Here is a 19,862-nt window from a genome sequence, read left to right on the forward strand (position 1 = left end):
GCTTTTGAGTTGTACCTTTCAGCTTTTCTTTAGAAGTAATTGTATTAGGTACTTGAGTTATATCATTCAAGTTAGAGTTAACTTGAAGTAGTTGCAACAACTTGTGGCGTGTTGCCACAAGGGTTAGAGTTGATACTTAGGTTTGCAAGAGTTTGTAAACATTGTTATTTGGCTCAGAGTTGTAGTAAAATATTGGAAAAAATTCTACTGGGGAGTAGGTCGTGGTTTTTTCACCTTTTGAGTCGGGTGTAGTCCACGTAAAAATACTTGTGTTCTTTACTTTCTGTATTACTTATTCCGCAATTGTAGCTTAAGGAACTCATAAAAGAACCAGATCCTTCTATAATCCAGTGCATGCGAAAATTGGACACCACACAAATCACCCCCTCTTGTATGGCATTGAAGTATAAAACATCAGAAGGGAAATCAACTACGCAAACTAGGGGTGGACGTTCGGTATTTCGGTTCGGTATTTAAGAATTACGGCTCGGTAGTTCGGTATTCGATTTATCAATTGTGTATACCAAATACCGTACCAAAGTAGTTTAGTACGGTTCGGATTTCTTATTTGGTTCGATACGGTTTCGGTACGGTTTCGATTTTTCAATTTGCATAACAAATTTGCATGATAATTTCTGTAAGATAATAAGAAATGCAACATCAATCATGCATTAACGAGTGATGTACAGCTTTACTAGAGCATTTCTTGTAGCTGCCTTATTTGCATATAAGACTGAGGCAGCCAAGATTATTGAAAATTTTGAAACGAGAAGTATTTGGTCATTACAGCCACTGAACAATAAAATATAAAATAGACCAAATTTTAATAGAGCAAATATATGAAACGAAAGGGTAAAAAGAGTTAGATGGAAAAGCACAATAACTTCTTAGGTAGGAACATATTCCCCATTGCTTAAGTTTTTTTTTTTTTTTTTAATTTCAACTCTTTCTTATCCAGTTTTCCTTCTTTGAAAAACAAATGTTCTGTTAATAGAATCCAGAGGCACTTTCATGCCATAGAATCAGTAAAGATGCAAGCAACAAAGTCTAATAGTGGAACGTAATTTCTGCACTTCTGGTGTAAGCTCAAAATTGTACACACAATGGTCATGAGCTCTGGCTAATGCCGATTTTCCATGACAAGTGTTGGAATCCTACAAAGTGCATGCCTTTTCAGAACTATGGCTTGTTCAACCAAATCAGATTAACATTCCCTTGACGATAACATGCAAATTAAGCTTAATAGCATATTACTCTAGCGCTAAGTAAAGGGATGACACAGAAACAACAGAAGTGAGGCATATAAATACTGGCACATCTCTCAAGATTGGGGCACCTGGCCGGTACCATTGCTTAATTAAAATTAGACTACACACTATATTTAACATATGCTATATAACATTTAGTAAAAAAATTCGGTATTTCGGTAATATCGAAATACCAATATCTTAATACTGAGGGGTACTGAACTTTTGAAAACTCCATACCGAATACCGAAGTACCGAATTATTTCGGTTCGGTCCCATTTTTCGGATTTTATGCCCAACCCAAACGCAAAGTTTCTCTCTTTGTTACTGAAACTTCTGTGGAGGGTGTATATTGGTAATAAATGGCCCAAGCCATAAGTTAAAGAAATACCAAAATAATACACCATTGAAATTACAGTAGACTCTTATAGCTTTGACAACAAAGTTATTTATCGATACATAGACATGATTCTCCGACAAATTCCGGTTAGCAGACTATTCTCGGAAAAATATTTGAATTCTGTTTTAGTTTTACTGATACACCTACTGACAGGAGGCCTCATATTCAGGTATTCAGAACTCTCTCTCAGATCTTCTGCTTCAAGACCTGGCGCAACTGGACCTTCTGGCTCTCTGTTCTTGCCTGCAATAACTTTGCTTTTAAGCTTTTCTTCTGAGAGTTATGTGGCCATTCAATGCATCCTTTCATTCCGCGTGCTATTTGTGGATTGCTCGAGTCAGGTGAGCTCCACTGGCTTCCTAGGTCCGAGGGGCTACAGCCACCTTTACTCGAACCATGATCTGGAGAAAGAATGGCCCCATTTGATAGCCTTTTGTTTGACAGCCTCCCATTAGTTCCTTCTAGTGATTTTATTTTGAACTTGTCTCCATTACTTGGGCATGATCTCTGAAATCTAGATACAGATGACACCTCTGTAAGTTGCTGAGCTGGTCCGGAACATACTTCACTAATTTCTGAAACCGGTGTGCCATCACCACCAATTCTCTCCCAGTCTGCTCCACTTCTTGATACATTGCTGTGCTGGCAATACTTGTTGACGGATGAAATACTTCCTCCAGGAGAATAACTAGAGCCTTGCTCCTCAAGATGGGTAACTGTTTCCCACTCACTTCCCTCTTCCTCTATATAATCACTCTGATTGACATATGCATGAGAATGCTTGTCGAAGTTGTAAACATCACCATCAGGACTGAGAGTGCGAAGCTTGGAGGCATGGCTGGCAGGACTATATGCAGTGCATGGCTGGATCTCCCTTTCATCAGGTTCAACAAAATGAGCATCCTCAAAAATGGAGAAAATATCATCTGGATTTGGAGGTTCATACGTGAGTTCTCTAATATCACGAATATTCACAGAGGCAGCTGCCTGTTGGATTTGTTCGGCTCTTTTCATCTCCTCCACATCCAAACTCTTACCTCTAGAACTTAGAAATGATTCTAGCTCTCCAATTAGTCTCTTCATCTGGATATACTTCTCTTCAAGCATCACCTTAGCATCAACTAGTTTCATCTGAACCCGTTCCTCACGCCAAACCTCAGCCATCTGCAACATCTTTCTTTCTTCATCTACTTCCTCTGAGAACTTCAGAGATTCCCTCTTCAATTCCTCAACTTCAGCCTTGTCTTCTCCAAGCTCTTTGGCCAATTCATCGCATACTTCTTCTATCAACCCTCTAGCCTGTCTTTCTTTCTCGTAATTTTGCAGATAGCATTTTGCTGATAACTTGGCATCAGCCAACTCATTAACTAATTTGAAATTGACTATTTCCAGCCTCTTTCGGTTTTTCCTCTCTCGGGAGAAGTCAGCTCTCATGTCATCCATAATTGAACGAATTTTCTCATGCTCTCTGCTTCGCCATGCTGCCTTTTCTTCACTAAGTTTCCTCAAAAACTGTTCGAGTTTCTTTTTTGATGACTGCCGTTCGGTCTCAAGTTGATGAACTCTGGCACGAGCGCATTCTAGTTCTGCCTCAAGGGAAGAAATCATTGAAGCAGTATTCACTTGTTGATCAAGAACCTTCTCATAGCCGTATACCTTCTTTGTTTCCACCGCTGTTGTCCAGCCAACTGGATCCCACTTTGTAGCCCCCTCCATAGCAGAGTGGGAAAACTGAAGTGAGGGTTCTAGCTACATAATATAGAGAATTGCAACAAAGTCAGATCAGCAAAATAGAAACAAATATAAAATGGAAGACAATGTGTTTAAGTACTAAGATCAAGAGTCTTTTTTGTGAAGCAGGGATATTAAAGTCTCTTCAATATCAAAAATATTAAAGTATTCAGAAGAGTTATGCAGAATGATGACAGCCAAGAGTCTACCCTTAAAATCTTGTCTTCCTGCATCTATTCCATTGCATAGGAATATATACCCATAACTCTAGTTTCTCTAATATAAGTGGATACTATGTTGTAAAGGACCACGTCCCAGACAACTCCATGACTTTCCATATAAGGGTTAAGACAGTTGACACAATATTCAGAACATTCTGTGACCACTGCATCCCTCCAATATAAGGGGGTATCTTGTTTCCCTGCACCTACAACATTGCACAGGTCCGTGTTCCAGACAACTCCGTGACTTCACTATGAAAGGGGTTAAGACAGTTAAGATGACATTAAGAATATTTGGGAGAATTATGTCCCCCTAAAAAGGGGCGAGTCTCGTGTCGCTACATGCTACATTTGTATAGGACTATGTCCCTGACAACTCTAGAACTTCATGATACAAGGAAGCATAGACGGTTACAAAAAAGATTCAAAGTTTCTTATGGAAAAAAAAAAGTCACATACCTTGTGAAAATGGCCATTTGTTGGACCAAAGACAGATCGAGGACTCGGCACTGGATTAATGTGAGAGTCATGCACTTTACTGTGATGATGACAATGAAAGGGCACCTCAACCCGACCAGCCTGAATGGAAGAAAGAAAAATCATAATTCCGAAATGTTGCACAATCCCTGTAACTTGGAATATACAACAACACAACACTCCTCGAGTTGCTCTTTGCTCTAAAATAGTAAAAATGAACGGTCATAAAGGGTGATGGCTTTGGTCCCAAAAGCTGGCATTAACAGGACTATCAAATGGATTACCAACTACAAATATAAGAAGATGGAATGGTTCTCAATAGACTACTAAAATGGTTCCATTTTCTCCACTATTCCTAATTATTCAAACATAATTGGTTTGACCAAATTCATCAAAATGCCAAATCAGTATACAATAATGCAACTAATGTAAATGAGAATAGTTTAGAATCAATAAGATTCAAATAATCAAATTTTTATATATTGCTGCGTGTTAATTGACAATCAGTTATACCCAAAGGGAATAAAAAGGAGAAATCTCAATTAGGAAGAAATAATAGACTACTGAAGCGATTCCACTTTTCTCTTTTACTCCTTTGCTTTGACTAAATGCATCAATATGTTAAGTTAATGTACCTTAATATAAATGCAAGTTAATTACTTAGATTCGAAAAATCAAATGTTTTTGACATTGATGAGTGTTAACTGGCAATCAATATATCAACAGCCAAATTACAAAAGCCCTAAATAAAAAAAATTAATTTACGGAAAAATACCTGAATCCCCAAGTTTTGACCGTGGTTGACTTCCGGAAGCTGCTGCCTAAACAGTCCAGCTGCTAACTTCCTAGCAGAAACCACACTCCAGCTACATTTCCGATCAAGCTCCGACGGCGAAGTTTCTTCCTTTATAGAGGCATTATCATTGAACTTCCAGCGGAGAAGAGGAGTTTCAGGCCTGCTTCTCCTCCCATTAGGAGTTCCGCGCAACTTCACTCCGGCAGCGGCGAAGTTGTTCGTTTTCCGACGAGACGGTTTACCAGTGTTATTAGACGGTTTGTGCAAAAGATCTAATTCGGAGAATGTAATCGCCGGGAGCTCAGCGTTGCTGGCGGTGATCTTCATCTTTGATTCACAGATTCAGCCATTAGTCAGCTCCTTCTAACACTGTGTGTGTGTGTGTGTAATAGAGGGGCCCATTAGTAGGTCAGTACGAGAGCTGGGCGAGGAGGCGAGCGTGAAAAAAGGGGTTGGAACTTGGAAGGGAGTAGTAGATTCAGTGATCTATTTCTGGTTTGTGACGAATGAAGAGCTATAACTAGATTACTGGTACGGTTTTGGGGGTTTTGGTCCAGGAGCGTGGTTATGTAATGACAGTAACAAATACTTCGTCTCTAAATTGGGTCATACTTGCAGTTTTAGTTAAAAATTTCACTTTAAACTTACTCCCTAAATGCACTCATTTGACTGGGCACGAAATTTAAGAAAAGAGAGAAGACTGATGTAAAATAAAGATATATTTTGTGTGGTTATAAATCATTGCATAAAGGTAAATTATTTCCAAATAAGTAAAGAGATCATTCTTTTTGGCACGAACTAAAAAAAAAATAGGTTCACATAAATTGAAACGGAAGGAGTATTATTTTATGTTACGAAAATAATAAAAACTAGTAGTACATACTAAGAGATAAAGACAGATTTAGAATTTATGAATTTTTATAGTTAATATACAATAGAAGTGGAAGGGTTTTTGATATTTAATATATATATATATATATATATATATATATATATATATATATATATATATATCGTTTTTAAGCAAAATATTATTGGATTCACATGAACACGTATGTTATATGCGAGTCCGGTCTCTATTAAGGGGTGCTTTAGTTTTTTATTAAGGGGTGCTTTGGTTAAAAAATAAGTTATATTAAAATTATAATGCAGAGATTAGTAATGCAAGAATTATAAGTCAGTGCAGGGACGAATTTTGTAAACTTTATGAGGTATCTAACTTTTAAAAAAAAAATTAAAGTCTATTTTTTAAAACGTATTTTAGATTCAAAGTTATAAATAATTTTTTTATAATCAATTTCTTTTAATAAGTCTTTCTCAATTGACAATATAGATAATTCATTTAACCTCTCATGAGACATTGTTGATCTTAGGTAAGATTTTATCAATTTTAATTTTGAAAAACTTCTTTCCGCTGAAACAATGGTAACACGAGTTATTAACATTATTCTATAAGCAATATAGAAATTTAGAAAAGAATCAAATCTTCTTATTTGATTGAGTATATCAAATAAATTATTATTTTCTAATTGTACTATTTTCCTTAACACTTTTAATTCAGAAAATAAATCTAAACCATCAATATCGGATTGATTATTATGTTTTAAGGAACATTCAAGATTAAGGCAATATTTTTTTAATTTTCATCATCTAGTGATCTCAGTTTTTTATCGCTAAATAGTGAACCAAAAATATTTTCATATACCTCAAATTGTTTAAATCTATTATGAAGTGAAAAATAGTCTTGTCTACTATGTATAAAAGTAATCAACTCTAAAAAACTTTTCGAGAGAGTTTGAGATTTCATTTTCATCATTCTCATCAAATGGTTATTCCTATATCACACGTTTTTTAGAAATTCGGGTTCGATATTCATTTCAAATACAATTTCCTTGGCAGAAATCATAGCAATTGCAAATCCCTCTTCTCTATGTTTGCAAAAGTAAGAAATCAAAATTTTTGCTTCACATAACTTTTTTTAAAACTTATATATAGTCTATTAGGTATAACAAAAAATAAGGGGCCTTCAAATCTGGGGCATAAAACAGTTGCTTTACCTGATTTAAGGAAGGGTCGCCCTTGAGTCGCGATTACTTTCGAGCTTTGATTTTAATAAAAGCTGGATATGTAGGATATAGTTAAAAATATAGGTTTATTTTTAAATTTAATAAAATTACAAGGGTATTGATGATGGGTTTAAAGAAAACATAAAAAGGTAATTTATCTCCTAGTGTTTAATCCATATCTTGATTAGTCTGTATATTATTATTCCATGCGTATTTTATTAGGCAATAACACAATAATTAATGTATTAAATGATACCAGGATTAGCTATGCATGACTGAAAAGACAAACCAAACATCCATAAAATAATATCAAATTTTATGCCATGATTTATTTCATTCGATCTATCAAACCAAACAAGTGCTAAAAGTACCTCTATATGCGGAATTAAGATTTCTAGAACATATCAAAGCTAAAGAAAAAAATATTTTAAGTGATAATTAATCATTATTTTTCTAGATAAATAACTCAACATTCAACTACGCACACCAGTTAAACTTTTGCAATAAGGTGGCAACATATAAATAATATTAGATTGACTTTAAAAAATATATACATAAAATACTTAGTTTGACGAAAACACCATGAGTTCATGTGCCTTCTATATTAAGTATTAGATCCACCCCACCTCTAATACTTGTGATCTTAAAAAATGTATGATATTTCTAAGACTACAAGAGTTCGTGATTAAAGTATAAAATAAAAAATTTAAAGATAATGAAAGTACCCAATATATGAGGTTCTCATTCTTTTTGACCGTAATAGAAAGAAAAAGTGTCATATAACATGAAAAAGTACAAATATTGTTATGCGGTAAATAATGATATAATAAATCTATTCTCGGAGTAGTTTATCTTAAATAGAAATTATATTATTTTTTTGCTAATATACGAATTTTTATTTCATATTGTATCATCATGACTGTTACAATCCATATTCGCGTACGTTAGATCGCGCCGTAAGTTAGCCGACATAAATCCGAGAAGAGATTATCTTTGAGATGATAAGAAGTTAATCCTATTGGCCTTAAATGATATAAGGGTGTATAAGAGTGGTTAACAAGTATTAGAAGTTAAACGAATCAAGGATGTTATAACCCGTATTTTCGGGTAAAACTAGAGGTGATTAATATTTCCAAGAGGTCGTATTTTAAGGTATTTGAATCATATAATATCCGTATCATAAGTCTTGAAGTCAAACGAGTTATGAAACAAAAGTCGACAGAAGTTGTCGCAACTTACGTTCATAATTTTACTTAAACTTTAGGTCAAATGTTACTAAGCTTTCTCCCAATTTAATTGGAATTACGAGGTGCTCTACCCACCAAATTGAAGATCTATGAGTCTAGTTTCCAACGCATTAAACCGTTCGTCGATACGATCTCGGAGTAGAGAGATATTCGCGTTTTCGCGAGACTGCGCCAAGCAACTCTATGGGGCCCACATAGGTGGTTGAGACATATGGATATATACAACACGCCTCAACCTCGTTTTAAGTCATTCTTTTTTAGTATATTCAGACCTTAGAACCCTAAAAATACTCTCTCAAGGTTTTCTCATGATCCAAAACCAAAACAAAAGGCAAACAACACAAATCAAGTGTCGGGAATCCCGTGGTGCTAGTAAATTTCTTGTTCTTCTTGTTGTTGCTAATTTTTGTGTTGTTCCAGCTCATGGGGGTGGTTGTTTTTTTATGTTCTGTATAATACTCCCTCAAGTTTTTAATATCAACCCTAGGTTATTTCAAGTCTTCTAAAGTGATTCTAGTGTCGAAAAACCCTAATTGATTGCTAGTTTCGCTTCCTTGTTCTTGTGGCAGCATTGGAGGGATATTCCGTGGTCAATTAAGGTCAAATTGGAGTTTTTCTTTCTGTTTAAAGGTAAGGAACCTCTTACCCTACATGTATTTAAGATTATCCAAGTTACGGCTAAGTCGTTGAAGGTAGAACTTGTGAGATATATATCGAAAGGCTTGTTAGTAATATTATTGGTTGGTGGACTATTTTGTGAGGCTCAATATGATTATTATTGATGTTGTTTGGGCTGTTTGGTGGTTGTTTTAACTTGTGGGAAGTCATATAAATAGGGGAGATACTGTCCGTTTCATCGTAAAATAGGTTGCGGTCGATACATAATAGTTAGGACGCTTAAACGATAACGATAGTGTCATTTCTCTTATTGTAGACTAAGGAGTCGTGACATTTGTATAGCTTGAGGTTGGGAAGTATATACAAGGTATGTGAGGCTATCCCTTTCCTTCTTTTGCACGACTCCGATTGTACATAATGTAATGAACGAGCTTCCAAAGATACTCCACTCTTAAAAGCTAGCAGTACTTACATTGTTTCCCTTCTTATGGAACGATTGATGTTGATGTTAATTCTCTTATTCTTATGTTATCAATGTTGTTGGTATTTCCTGATTCTTATAAGATTCTTGATGAAGAGTTAATCCTAATAACGTGTACGGAGGATACCGACCTTACGTCACTCCGAAAGGTTCAAAATGTGATTCCAATGAGTCCAGCTTGCATCATATATGTATCTATTTTACTCTACCGAGCCACGCTATAGTCGGCCGGGTACGAAACCTATTATGCAACCACTGATCAGTTGGGTTTTACCGGGCTCCATATGGCCGAGTATGATTCTACCGAGCCTTATGATGGCCGGGTATATTTTTACCGAGCCTATTACGGCCGGGTACGATATGATGATGATGATGCCCACATAGGTGTATGTTTTAAAAGTTTATGTATATGTGTGTGTGTGTGTGTATGTGTCATGCATTTCATGTCAGTAGCCCTCAGAGGTACCCAGATGTTACAAGTTGTATATTCTCTATCCCTATTTACATTACTGTTCTTACTTATGCTTTCCTGCCTTACATGCTCAGTAATTTATTTGTACTGACATCCTTTTTATTTGTAGATGCTGCATGTCGTGCTGCAGGTCCTAATAGACAGGTAGGCGAAACTCCCCCGCCATAGTAGGCTGCCCAGTTCAGCGGTTATTGGCGAGATCCCTTCTCCGGACTTGCCGTGGTCTTGGTATACATTTTTGTTATAGATATTATGGGTATGTCGGGGCCCCATTCCGGCAATGTTGCAGCACCTATGTTCCTTTAGAGGCTCATAGACAGATGTCGACTCATGTATAGTTTGAATTGCCTTGTCGACTGATTTTTGTTGTATAGTCTCTCATGGCAGCTTGTCAGCTCGTACCTTATACATAGCTTCATGACAGCCTTATCGGTCCATGTTATATATGTTCATGCCATTATCTGTCATTGTTGGTTGTTTAGGATTCATGTCTACCATTTATATGGATCTCGTCAGCCCTTATAGATAACAAGAAATGTTAGATAAAATGTGCGTTGGTACTCGACGGGTATGGCCCGGGTGCCAGTCATGGCCCTCCAGTTTGGGTCGTGACAATGACATCATCAAATAATACAGTATATAAAATATTACATGAGTTGTTAGTATTAGTGAATTCATTACTCAAATGGTTACTGAACTGTGTGAAATTATGGAGTAAAGTCAATTTTCTTTCATTTGTAACAAGAAAGTCACTCAATTATCCTTATTACACTCAGATGATCACTCAAGCGGATTTATTTGATTTTTTCAGTAAAAAATGCTGACATGATAGTCCCCATGGATATAAAATAATTAATACCCAAAACAAAGCATAGAAAACCACCCATAAACCCAATTCGACCCAACTCAACTAGCTTATAAAGATAAAAAGCCACTCACACGTCTTACAACTCTCTTTCTTCTTCTCTCAAACCCACCCAAATACAAAAATCCTTGGAATTAAATGCACGTGAACTTCCCTAGTAATTTCATAGAGGGTAACACAATAATCGAATATCATAATAAGAATTGAGTGGTTATTACGAAAAAATAAAAAAAGATTTGAGTGCCAAGAACTTGCAAGGCAAATGCAAAACATAGTGTCCATATATTTGTTTAGATCATAGATACATCATGTTCATCTCTTTATAAGCGGTATTCTGGTGATAAATTAGTGAGTGAAATCACTTGCTCAAAAATTTATCTCCTTGATTTAATCTTGCGCATCTGAAAGGTGGTTCAATTCTTTCAGATTAAGTTACTATCTTGTGGGTCTCTTGTATATGTAGGAATACGTTTACATGTGATAGCTGATAAAGGAAGAAAAGTGCATGTTTTGACTGTGTTTGTGTGTAGTTCTTGTGTGAGTTACGGGAGTTCATACCGCTTTTGAAGTGAAAATATGCTCATTACGTGTTTCTCATGTGTAGGAACATACTTATGCGGAAAAGGATCAAATAGGAGAAAAATCGGTGAAAAAAGAGCTGAAGAGAAAAGTCCCGGATAGCGAAGCGAGGTTCACTTCGCCAGACTGGGATCAGATCAGAAGAAACCAACTTCTCCAATCTGAAATAGAAGAAGGAAAATTCGCCCCATACAAACCCTAGTCGCTATAAATACATCCTAAAATGTGATTTTGAAGAGGGGCACTACTTTGGAAAGAGAGAGAGAGAGACTTTTGGTAGGCAAGAACACGCTTGGAGCAAGGAGAATGATTCAACTTCACATTTTTTCCTCTTTCTTCCTATTTTTCCATTGTTATGAATTCTAGTGTTATATTTTTACATACTAGCATGAATAGCTAATTTCTTATCTAGGGTTTTGATGGAACCTTTTGGAGGATGAATTCTTGTTACGTTTTTATATAATCGAGCCTTTGAATTTCTCTACTTACTTAACTACGTGCTTATTTCAGTTGATTGAAGAGCTCTCAATTGACTGTACCTATTTAGTATGTATTGTTTGGAAAAGAGTACATATTTAGGTAGTTGTTGAACATCACTCCTAACGTATGTGAGGAATCAATACAGAGGGTTTAAAGGTAGGATTAGGAATAACGAAACATTGGTGTGATCTTAGTGAGCGGTGAATTAGTGCAAGCTAGCGTAGTTCGAAAGAATATGTCTAATAAATTATGGTAGTTTCTCGGAAGAGAATTACGACACCCAAAATACTCACGATCGGTAGAGAACACTTAGGCGAAATTATGGAGACGTGGTGGGAAGGATTCTGAAAATTGGGAAAATCATAATTCTAGGCCGCCTTAATCTTGTCTCCAACTCTTAGTCTCATTAGTTGATAATTTTACTGTTTTCTAGTATTTGTTAGTTAATTAGTTATAAATATAAATCTCAATCTTTATAATTTAAAAAATTGTTCAAACTTGTATTCTTAGTGATAGTGAACAACTATAACTAAAGTCTTAGTTCTCTGTGAGATTCGACTCCGAACTTTTAGACCGGATTATATTTGCAGCGATCGCTTATCCTTTTTAGGATTAGAGTTGGGCGTGATCAAATTTTGGCATCGTTGTCGGGGAACTAATAGTGTAGGTGTACATATATATTTTTTTCTTTTTTTTTTTCAGGAAAAGACACAAGATCATCATTCTCTGAATAGATTGCTGAACAGTTGCCAACCAAAAGCATGCACTAAATGAAAGCTGATTATGAGAGAAGTTAGCTACTTCATCCCCCCCCCCCCCCCCAACAAAACCCAAAAAAAAGAGTAATCAACTACATTAAAGAGCTACAAGGCTGCAGTTTTCAAGAATGTATCCAATGCCAAAAGGTGGATCGTGAACAAAGTTACCAGCCATAGCTACTATATACATGGCGATATCATACAATAATTATTCTTTGCTGTTCTGGTCAAGCAATGACTTATACATACCTAGAAGAATCCTTCTTAGTGGCCCAGTAGCATTCCGAAAATGATGGTTGCGTAGCAGCTTATAGTTTCCATTCAATGGGAGGTATTCCCATATTCTCCAAAAGTTGGTTTGTCTGTGAAAAATGCCGACATCCAAAGAAGCCTCTGTTTGCAGACAAACCAGAAGGGTTTTCAACTTTATTTTATTTTTTAGTTTTACTTGTTTATTTGAGAAACATGACATCTTGGAATTATGGGAGTTTCAATGTTGGTAATTTTACTGTTGATATTCCTAATGCTTATTGTGGAAGAAACTACCTGTGACAAAATTATCAAAATATTTTCGAGAGCGAATTATGTGCACCAGCTCAATATTACGTGTGGAATGTATGTGATATTTGTGGTGATTAAGATGGTAACTTTTATGGTTGTGCTTGTATTTCTTATCCTACCCCAAACCCTTACTATGATGGTTCTACTTTTTAGTTGACTCTAGTATCATGGGTGTTGAGGATGTTGACAGTCTCAATGTTCATGTAGTTGAGCGCATTGGTCCACACTCCAAGCATTGTTCCACATTGTGTTTGGATGATGATATGGAAATAGAGTCATCCGAGCCAGTTGAGGAGTCAAGGAATGAGGAACAAGGTGCCTATATTTTGAAATTTTTCTTGCCAGAAAGTCAGAATTACATACCTCATGCAAAGGCTAAGAAGTGCAGAATACTACATTATATTCTTGGGGAAGTTAGATTTGTTCCACCACCCTTGGAGCATAGTAGAAAACTTGAAGCAAAACTTGGGATACAATTCATAAGTTTGAGGTAGAGGCCAAAAGTGATTCGCGTTGTGCCGCGACGTTAAATCAAGCGCTTGTTGGGAGGCAACCCAGCTTTACTGCTTTCTTTTTTTTTAATTATTATTTTTTATGACTTTTGTAGTGTTGTTTTTTATTTCTCTAGGAGCATGGGAAGCAAGGCTATTGGAAGAAAGCAAAAGCAAGTGAGATGGTTAGAACTAAGTGTGCAGTGCCCACACAAAGAACCAAATCTGAAAAAAGTCTGAGTACCCCATGAGCTGCTAATGCTTCAGCCTTTGGCCTACCAGGGAGTTTTGTTTACCTTCTTATATTTATGGATGTGCATTAGGGACAATGCACAATTTTAAGTGTGGGGTGAAGAGACTGTTTGGGTGTTCATATGCTATTTTAGTTGTGTTATTTTATGTGTGTTGAAAAAAAATAAAAAAAAAAGAAATTAGGTAGAAATAATCGCTCTTGGTTTTTCTTATGGCCACGTTCTTTTTCAAGAGATACCTCTTTGAACCGGGTAGTAGTTTTTTTAGGTAGAATAAGTTTTGGACTTTTTCCGACGATGAACTTCGTAGACAGTTTTCTTGAGGGTTTAAAGTCCAAAGAAAAATATAAAAAGAATTTTATTTTGAACTAATAAAGGAATGTGGAGAACTTGCGTATCTATGCATTTTGACATATTTTATATCGGGGTTTAGAGGTGGAGCATTTGCACTAAGTACTTTCTTCATGATCTTTATAATTATATGCCTTGAAAATATGTGTGGCTTCCTTTTGACACCGAAGCTCATCATTCGACTCTTGTGATTAATTCTCGTGTGCTTAAATTTTTTGATGACCGTACTAGTTGCTTTAACTTGAGAGTCGGGTCTGAGCTATCTAGAGTGAGTCATGTGCATTGTGTGAGGTGAGATTTTGGTGTACTCTGTGCCATCCTTGCTAGTCTAAAACTTGCCACGTGTGTGAGTCGAAGCGAAATGATTAATTCTTGTAAGTTTGGGAAGTGATATAGGTTTTCTTTGATTGACCATTTAGACTATTTTCCTACCAGTGATAATACTATCCGTTGTCACCCCTTTTGAGTATGTAGACCTTTTCTTTAGCAACCATATTACAAGCTGAGTTCCCTTTGTTCTGAATCAAATCTTTACCTCTGAAAGCACTTAAGAAGCTAGAAGAATAAAGAAAAAGATTGGGTAGCTTTTGAGTGGAACCATAGAAAGGCCGACAAGGTGTACTTGTGTATAAAAAAAAGTACTAGCTAGAAATACCAAATTAAGGAGAGTGAAAAAAAAAAGAATAATACCTCCCATATCTTTATTTGGGCTTCTAAGTATCTAAACGTTGACGTGCTTAATAAAGAAGGGCTTAAATGTGTATGGTTTCATGGAAAGACATTGAATTGGCCATGACAAGAAGGTGCTTAGAAGTGGAGTATAGTGTATTACAAGTGCTTAGGATAGTTAGTCACTATTTTCTCAAATATATCCTACCCGTCCTTTAGCCTATATTACACAACCTATAAAGTCCTAATTGATCCTAGACGTTGTGAGCTTAAATTAGTAGAGACTTACACTACGGGCAAGCCTAGGGTACGAACTTGGGTGACATAAGATTTTCTTTGTGAGAGTGCACAAATTCTTTTGATTTGAGAGTCCTTAAAATATACTTGAACTTATATTGAGTGTGTGGACTACTTTCTCTGTGGTTTATTGGTGAGGGCACATGATTTGTAAAAGATTGGTAGAGACATTGATTTTTGAGTTGGCACAAGCAGCGAGTCATAGTGTGGAATGCACTAGAGTCAAATTTTGAGGCGAGGATGTTAGAAAGAGTTACATGAATATTTTAAATAATCTTGGCATGAGTTTAAACCTTGAGAAAATGTATGAAAAGTGCATATACTGGGTTCTAAGCGTTGATATAAACTACTTTCATTGGTGTGATGCTTGAGTATGTTTTGAAAGGTATTTCTTACCTATTCACTTAATTTTAAGTTGCTCGAGTACGAGCAAGAGTTTGAGTGTGGGGTGATAATAAATGATGAAAAGTGCATATTTTGAGTGTGTTTATGTGTAGTTCTTATGAAAAGTGCATATTTTGAGTGTGTTTATGTGTAGTTTTTGTGTGAGTTGCGGGAGTTCACACTGCTTTGAAGTGAAAATATGCTCATTACATATTTCTTATGTGTAGGAACAAACTTATGCGAAAAAGGATTAAATAAGAGAAAAATCGGTGAAAAAAGAGATGAAGAGAAAAGTCCCGGACAACAAAGCGAGGTCCACTTCGCCAGACCAGGACCGGAGCAGAAGAAACCAGAAAAGTCCCGGACAGCGAAGCGAGGTTCACTTCGCCAGACTGGGATCGGATCAGAAGAAACCAACTTCTCCAATCTGAAATAGAAGAAGGAAAATTGGCCTTATACAAACCCTAATCGCTATAAATACATCCTAAAACGTGATTTTGAAGAGGGACACCATTTTGGAGAGAGAGAAGACTTTGGGGGGAGGGGGAAAGAATACACTTGTAGCAAGGAGAATGATTCAACTTCGCGTTTTATCCTCTTTCTTCCTATTTTTCCATTGTTATGAATTCTAGTATTGTATTTTTACATACTAGCATTAATAGCAAATTTCTTATCTAGGGTTTTGATGGAACTTTTTGGAGGATGAATTCTTGTTACGTTTTTATATAATTGAGCATTTGAATTTCTCTACTTGTTTAACTACGTGCTTATTTCAGTTGATTGAAAAGTTCTCAAATGATTGTACCTATTTAGTATGTATTGTTTGGAAAATGGTACATATTTAGGTAGTTGTTGAACAACATCACTTCTAACGTATGTGAGGAATCAATACGGAGGATTTAAAGGTAGGATTAGGAATAACGAAATATTGGTGCGATCTTAGTGAGCGGTGAATTAGTGCCAGCTTGCGTAATTCGGAAGAATATGTCTAGTAAATTGTGATAATTGCTTGGAAGAGAATTACGACACTCGAATTACTCACGACCGATAGAGAATACTTAGGTGAAATTATAGGAGACGTGGCAGGAAGATTCCGAAAATTGGGGAAATCATAACTCAAGGCCGCCTTAATCTTGTTTCCAACTCTTAGTCTTCTTAGTTGATAATTTTAATGCTTTCTAGTATTTGTTAGTTAATTAGTTAGAAATATAAATCTCAATCTTTATAATTTAGAAAATTATTCAAACTTGTCTTCGTAGTGATAGTGAACAGCTATAGCTAAAGCCTTAGTTATCTGTGGAATTTGACTCTGGACTTTTAGATTGGATTATATTTGCAGCGTCCGCTTATCCTTTTTAATACTAGAGTTGGACATGATCAATAGCTTTAGTGATGGACAATTTGACTTTATTGCACCAACCATTTATGATGAAAAGAGTAAATTGCAAATATTAATTGTAGTAAATTAATAATCCTTCATTAGGTATGTCATTAGAAATGCGCTTCTAGGTATTTTTAATCTGGCATTTTGAAGTGACCTCTTTTGCATTTGCCTTGCAATGGGTGGTGTAAATCCATGTTCTAGAAATCGTAGATCCGCCTCTGTCAGTTTCCTCATATTTTAGTTAGACAAAAAGACTTAGTTGATAATCCGGAGTTTATGTTATAAATCGTATATTAATTATGCGAATTTACCAGATATTTTTTTAGTATATTTTTAACCAAATCACTCCTCCTTTAGGGGCACAGTCGTAATGTGTCTCAACTTCCTAACCCCTTCTTTCAAGTTCAACTTTAAGCACCTCTTTTTAAATAATAGCCAAATATTGTCGAGAAGAGTGAATAGGATTTGCGTAATGTCTGGTCCCACGTGGTCATGTCCCTTTGAATTGGAGCGTGTAATGACCTCGGAAACTTTATAAAGCTACTGCTTCTTTTCATGTTAAATTAACAATGCTCTGAATTCTTTCTCAAATAGTCAATAGGGGAGCAACAAATGGCTATTGCTTGAAAATTAGCCTGATTTGCTTCTTGATTATAAAACTTATGTGGTTAAGGATTTCATAATTTCAACTTCAAACAATCTTCAACCAAATATTGTTCAAACGCTAATAAACACAACTTTATAATACTAAAATCTTATATTAGGAAGGTTATGGGTGTTTAGAAAAAGGGGAAAAAAAGTAGTTTAGAACATGTTGATATTGTTTAAAGAAAGAATATAATTTGGTTCAAAATCATGTTATCCTATAAAAATATTATAACTAGGATTGTAGTAAGAATAAATGATCACGCCTTTTATATGGAGAGATAATCTCATGATTTTGGTACAAATTTTATCCCTATTTTAACTAATACTCTCAATAAAATACTGGATATATTTAATCCTATTTTTTAATACTGGGACACCCCTCCCTCCCCCCCAACAAATTCTTGCAACCAAACGATCCCAAAAAGTGCTGATAAGAAAAAATAACTTATTTCCGTAAGTAAGAAAAGTTATTTCCTCTCTTTTAATTAAAAAAAAAATGTAACCAAACATTAAAAACATGACTTCTTTTTTGACAAAAAATTCTTCTTAGAAAATGATTTCCATTGTATCAAATTCATCCGGAGATCTCAAGTGTACGACCAGGCTATTTTAGATGATCCAAACAAAATTTGTAACTTAGCAAGAATCTCTAGATGTGGATCTACGGTCCAATTCTTTATCCATCCTTAATAGTAAATCTCACAAAATGGAATCTGTTCTCCAACAATGCCCAAATTCAGCGTAATCAATGTCAAATTTGCATTTGCATTTGTTTTTGGACGAATCCAATGTCTTGGGATACTCTGTATATTTGTCTTGTCACATTTAGGCATCGTAACTACTAGTACATGTTATTGAACTTCACTTTCACGGTTTCACCTGCGCCTTGTGTTTACAAGTTTATTCAAAATACATTTTTATAGCTACATATTCTCATTATATTTGCCCTCTTATGTATAGTTATTCCACATGTATAATGAATTTAACTTATATTTATTGTTTCTTTCATGTTGTTAATTTTATTTATTATGAAAATTTATATATAATTGCTTTTTAGATGATCTGAAAATTTATATTTATTAGTATTTTATATATAATAGTATATAATTATTTTTTAATGCTATCAATATAGAATTAAATTTTTGTATAATATGATATAATTTCAAAATTATCTCCTCTCTCCTCCGCCGAAAGAAAAGAGTGAATCCACATTGCCCCAAAAATAAATATTCTACTATATCCCAAAATCATAATTTTACTTTGATCATGAATGACAGTTTTGTTTACACAAAACTATATTAGTCTAAATTATAGTGATATAATTGATGTAATTATCACAACCTAAAATTCCACCACAGGCGTCATAATGACACCTAGTTTGTAAGATTGGGTAAGCCGATTACATACAACTAGGGGTATACAAAGAAAATCGATAAACCGCACCAACCCGATAATCCGAGTCAAACCGGAAAAAAAAACCCGATTGTTGTTTGGTTTGATTTGGTTTGACATTGAAAAAAAAATCCGACCATAATTGGTTTGGTTTGGTTTTAACTAAAAAAAGTCAAACCGAAACCAAACCAACTCGATATTACATTTATACAATTTTTAAAAATATTTTATACATATAAATACTTATTGTAATATAATTTATAAATATTTCTTAAATTTATTCACAGTTTTATCTTTAAACGTACTATTTAAAGTTTGGACGTAACATTCTTGAATGGTCCAATAAATTTTATAGCTCATAAAGGTAGTAAGTCAAATAAAGTTCAAATCAATACTAATGCTAATAAAGTAAATTCAATTCAACACTAGGAATGACAATAGTGTTGGATATCTATTTTTCAGTTTTGTATTGATTTATAATGAAAATGTATAACCTAGTTTATCTTTTCTTTAGTGCTTAGTTGTGTAATTAATACTAGTACTTATTAGTTGTATTTATTTTAGCATGACCTATATTATTTTTAGATTATGTTAATTTTTATTATGGTGTATTAATTAGTAATATTTTTTTTAGTGCGATTTTATTATATTTGTTATTGAATATTTTAGTATAATGTTATGATTCATCTCATATTATTATTTTATTTTCTTGAAAAATATATTATATAGTTGTATCCTACTAGGACTAAAATAAATATTTGGAGCACAAGTTACATATTTTGTGCTATTAAGATTTTACCGGAAAAAAAAATCCGAAAACCCGAAAAAAATCGAAAAACTCGAGAAAAACCGAGATTGAAAAACCCGACTTTATTGGTTTGGTTTGGTTTATAAATTTAAAAACATGACACCCGACCTATATACACCCCTATTTACAACAATTAAGAATGTTTAACAATGATAATTTAAAACAAAGTTTAATAGAATACCGAAACA

The 19,862-nt window shown here is 34.8% G+C and overlaps 1 protein-coding gene across 1 annotated transcript; it reads right to left on the reverse strand.

Annotated features, from left to right (window-relative positions):
* Positions 1–1,626: 1,626 nt before the first annotated feature.
* Positions 1,627–5,476, reverse strand: LOC107790930 (uncharacterized). The gene is made up of 3 exons (XM_016612904.2): positions 4,852–5,476; positions 4,059–4,178; positions 1,627–3,396 (listed from the first exon to the last, which is right to left on the reverse strand). The coding sequence occupies exons 1-3, from the start codon at positions 5,197–5,199 to the stop codon at positions 1,834–1,836; spliced, it is 2,031 nt and encodes a 676-aa protein (XP_016468390.1). The 5' UTR covers positions 5,200–5,476; the 3' UTR covers positions 1,627–1,833.
* Positions 5,477–19,862: the final 14,386 nt, after the last annotated feature.

Source organism: Nicotiana tabacum, chromosome 21, assembly GCF_000715075.1.
Source record: "Nicotiana tabacum cultivar K326 chromosome 21, ASM71507v2, whole genome shotgun sequence".
Classification (NCBI taxonomy): domain Eukaryota; kingdom Viridiplantae; phylum Streptophyta; class Magnoliopsida; order Solanales; family Solanaceae; genus Nicotiana; species Nicotiana tabacum.